Source organism: Centruroides sculpturatus, unplaced genomic scaffold (genome assembly GCF_000671375.1).
Source record: "Centruroides sculpturatus isolate CEXI.00-Female unplaced genomic scaffold, Cexi_2.0 scaffold645, whole genome shotgun sequence".
Lineage (NCBI taxonomy): Eukaryota > Metazoa > Arthropoda > Arachnida > Scorpiones > Buthidae > Centruroides > Centruroides sculpturatus.
The window spans coordinates 239,536-243,237 of record NW_019384838.1 but is presented as its reverse complement, the minus strand read 5'-3'; the positions used below and the strand labels follow the sequence as shown (position 1 = coordinate 243,237).

The window sequence follows — 3,702 nt, the reverse complement described above, 5'->3', positions numbered from 1 at the left end:
CACCATCTGTTATGAGATTTTGTTATAAAAATTTTTTATTATTAAAAATTTTATTATAAAATGGCAAGAGACTTAATTTTATAATAATTAAGTATATTAAAAAAAAAAAAAAAACCTAAATGCTTACAAGTAAAACCTTCATTGAGTCGGACCCCACATGAGATGAAGACACGTGACCAGTCTCTATCTCTCCATCTCTTTGATTTTTACTACCAAAATTTAATGGCATTAATGTTCCTAATACACAAGCTACCGTACCAAATTTCGTTTCTTAATCTCCACCTCATCCTCAGATATTAAACGAAGTAAACATCAACACAAATACACACACACACATAATTATCTATAGCAGGGGTGGCCAACAAGTCGATAGCGATCGACCGGTCGATCGCAAAACCAATTTTGGTCGATCGCTTGCGATGTCTTGACTTAATATGTTACACTTGTAAGTTGTAACCGAACGCAACGCGTGAACGTAACGCACAAACGCAACTGTAGTGATATCGGACTTCCTCGTTCTCCCTCAGATGCGGTTTTGTCAGTCCATGTGCAACCATTTGCGTACAGTTGTAAAAGGGAAATAAGAAATGTAGACAAAGGGTCGTAAAACCGAAAAAAAGAAGGGACAGAGAGAGTAGGTCGGGACACGGTAGAGAGAAGAAGGGTGAAGTGGTGGTCCCCGAAAGTGACAACGTTGAGTTTCAATTTTTCTTCTGTTTAAAATGTAAGTACCTTTTCTTCGTGTTTTAAATTAAATTGTGGCTTTTCTTTTCTATCTAAACTTAGTATGTATTTCACACCTCCCTCCCCCTCGCCACTTAGACCAGGGATGGGCAACCTTTTTCTGTGTAAGGGCCGCATTTCAAAACTTTTGAACTAACGCCGGCCACATACAAGATAAAAGAGGGGGGAAAATGCCGGTAAATCACAATTATTTATTCATATATAATTATAAAATAGAATAGGTATACTTAATTTAGCTTCTAGAACTGATGTAAACGTAATGTATCAAAAATATTTGATTAAATATTAGTCACTGCTAGTTTTAAATTAGTTTCGAGGTGAGTCTGTTAGCCGGTTTCTCGTTTTAATTTTTACTAAATTCATTGCAGGAAAAACTATTCACACACATAAATTGTAGAAAATAACGTTTGAATTTTTGCTGCATACTATAAGTTAATGTTATTTTTACGAACAAAAAATAAAATATTTGAGTCTGTTTTTATTAATAAAGAAACACTCTACGTAATTCATTTGTTTAAAAAAATCGGATAAAGGGGCCCACTTTAACCTAGGAAATTGATATATTTATACACATTTTATGCGATTCGGGCCGCGGAATGCCCATCGCTGACTTAGATTATGCCTACGACAACGAGTCGATCGCGACACATTTTTAAGATAAAAACTAGATCTTATGTACACAAAAGTTGGCCATCCCTGATCTATAGTATATAGAATAAAATATGTTCTATGAAATTTCTCAATGTGTTATAAATATATAAAATATTGAGCAAGTTTAACGTTTTTTATTTGGCATATCGTAATAAATATCTAAATCGTAATCGGAATCTTCTTTGTCTTCAGTGTAAGGACTAGAAATAAATTTTACTTCATCTTTCTTTACTACAACTTTGTGACCAATATTATAATTTGAACGACCGCTTGTTCCAGCTGTTTCGTCGAATAAACGATGAAAATCTGATGAGTAATCTACTTCGATGTCTTCGTCGGAATCGCTTAGTTCTATTTTATATCGTAAAGTATTTGGCATACATGGATCCGGATCCAATTTATATTCTTTCTTCTTAAGCAGTGTTTTCTATAAACATATAAAACTTTGTTTATCATTAGTAGCTTAATGGAACTTAGTTCTCAAGGCTTTTGCAAGAAACAGAAACTATTGCTTGCCATTTTAGTTTTACTTTTATCATCCCTTCGCCGATTTTTTTTAACATTAATTTTAGTTTTTGCTGCTGGAGCATGATCAGACTATAAGAATATAGAAGGAATTTATAAATTTATAATTAAATATCTTGAATTAACCTTAACTTTATTATTAATTCAGCAACTTGAACTTACATCTTGATCTGATTCTGTGGTAGAAACGAAATTTACGCGCGGTCTAGACTTTTTAAAAGGGTTTTATTAATTATGGTTTCAAATTATCTTCAAAATTACTTGAATATTTATCAAAAATAGAGATTTAAATAGGCCTACTTACTCCCTGATGCTTTATGGTAATTGTTGTATTGTCGTTATTGTCAATGTCAAGAACTTTTCGAATATTACGTGGCTTTAAGAATAATGAATTAGAAAATAAATGAGAAAAGATAATGTTTTATAAATAAATTTACCTTAGGCATGGCAATGTAAACTTATAAATGTTTCAGGTCTGTGAGAACGAAGAAGGAATTTGAGAGAAATGGCTTTATTCACAATATAGTAGACTTCATATGATTTAAAGTAGCAGTTTCTTAACGAAAACTGGCACAATTAATAGTTGACAATGAAAATAAACTATTGTAGGAAAACTGAATTTTATTACGGTTTGAATTATTACTATACATTGCAAACAATCTTTTATAGTTAGATGTAAGTGTGAGATCAAAAAATATGCATCTCAATGGAGAACACTACATTTTTGTTTTTATGAATTTTCAGATGGATATTTACCATAAATAGTATGTATCCGTCTGAAAATCCGCAAAAATTCATTAATGACTTACAGTAAGAGGGCATTCTCCAATTTGGACGCCATGTTTCGCTAGAGATATCATTCTTTTCAGAAAAAACAGAAAAATCATTCATAGTCGTAGCAGAAAAATCACGTATTAGCTTATTTCTGTTGCAGTGATTACTGCCTATGTGTAAAGTCACTTAAAAAAATCTTACTTATATTCAAATTTTAAAAACTAATTATTAAAATGGACCTAACATCAAGTTATTAATTAATAAAAGGAATTTTGTTGCTTTATGGAACTTGTAAATTTCTTGGTAATTTATTCTCGGTAAAACGTATTCTGCGCGAATGAACAAATTTAAAGAAATTAAGAATTGTTAAGATAGAATTTCTAGAAGAAATTAACATTTTAAAAGATATTATATGAACTACTTGCAAAATAAACGTCAACAATTATCTTGAAATTATATTATTTAATCTTATACCATGAAAAACGAAGGGTAACAGATATGTCTTCGCTCCGAGGAGTTCAGTCCTATATGACTACTTCATGGTAATGGAGGTTAGATGTTTCGACTTTGATTTGTTTCAAACCGTTTCGTTTCATTTTGATTTGTATGGAGATTTGTTATTATATATTCTACGAATATATATAAATAAAATATATAATAGTGTAGTATCGATTAACAAACTAAATAAAGTTTCGAAGAAATAACATTAAAACTGTTTTATATAAAAATGAATGCTATAAACTTGACGTTACTTCTAAATATTCTTTAGTTATGTAAGGACACGTTAAAAATCTTTATTAAACTGTAAATATTATTTGACAGTTATAGGGCCTAACCCTTTATATATACATACAGTGACCATATTTTTGGGGGGAAAATAAAGGACATATCGAAGAAAATCAAAAAATGCCTTATAAAATTCACAACTTTATAACATTTATTACGAAAATAGTAGCATACAACAATGCATACATTAAAATTTTAAACAATCTGAATTATTACACATAC

The 3,702-nt window shown here is 30.5% G+C and overlaps 1 protein-coding gene across 1 annotated transcript; it reads right to left on the bottom strand.

The window, feature by feature from the left end:
• Positions 1-1,518: 1,518 nt before the first annotated feature.
• Positions 1,519-2,806, bottom strand: LOC111630241. Its single transcript, XM_023374316.1, has 6 exons — positions 2,730-2,806; positions 2,358-2,520; positions 2,225-2,296; positions 2,083-2,130; positions 1,912-1,992; positions 1,519-1,822 (listed from the first exon to the last, which is right to left on the bottom strand). The coding sequence occupies exons 2-6, from the start codon at positions 2,364-2,366 to the stop codon at positions 1,520-1,522; spliced, it is 513 nt and encodes a 170-aa protein (XP_023230084.1). The 5' UTR covers positions 2,367-2,520; positions 2,730-2,806; the 3' UTR covers position 1,519.
• Positions 2,807-3,702: the final 896 nt, after the last annotated feature.

Excerpts from the sequence above, each read along its gene's own strand:
- LOC111630241 (XM_023374316.1), bottom strand. Across the intron at positions 1,993-2,082 it reads CCACAGAATCAGATCAAGAT|TCTGATCATGCTCCAGCAGC; the intron begins GTAAGTTCAAGT and ends ATATTCTTATAG. Across the intron at positions 1,823-1,911 it reads ATAAAAGTAAAACTAAAATG|AAAACACTGCTTAAGAAGAA; the intron begins GCAAGCAATAGT and ends ATATGTTTATAG.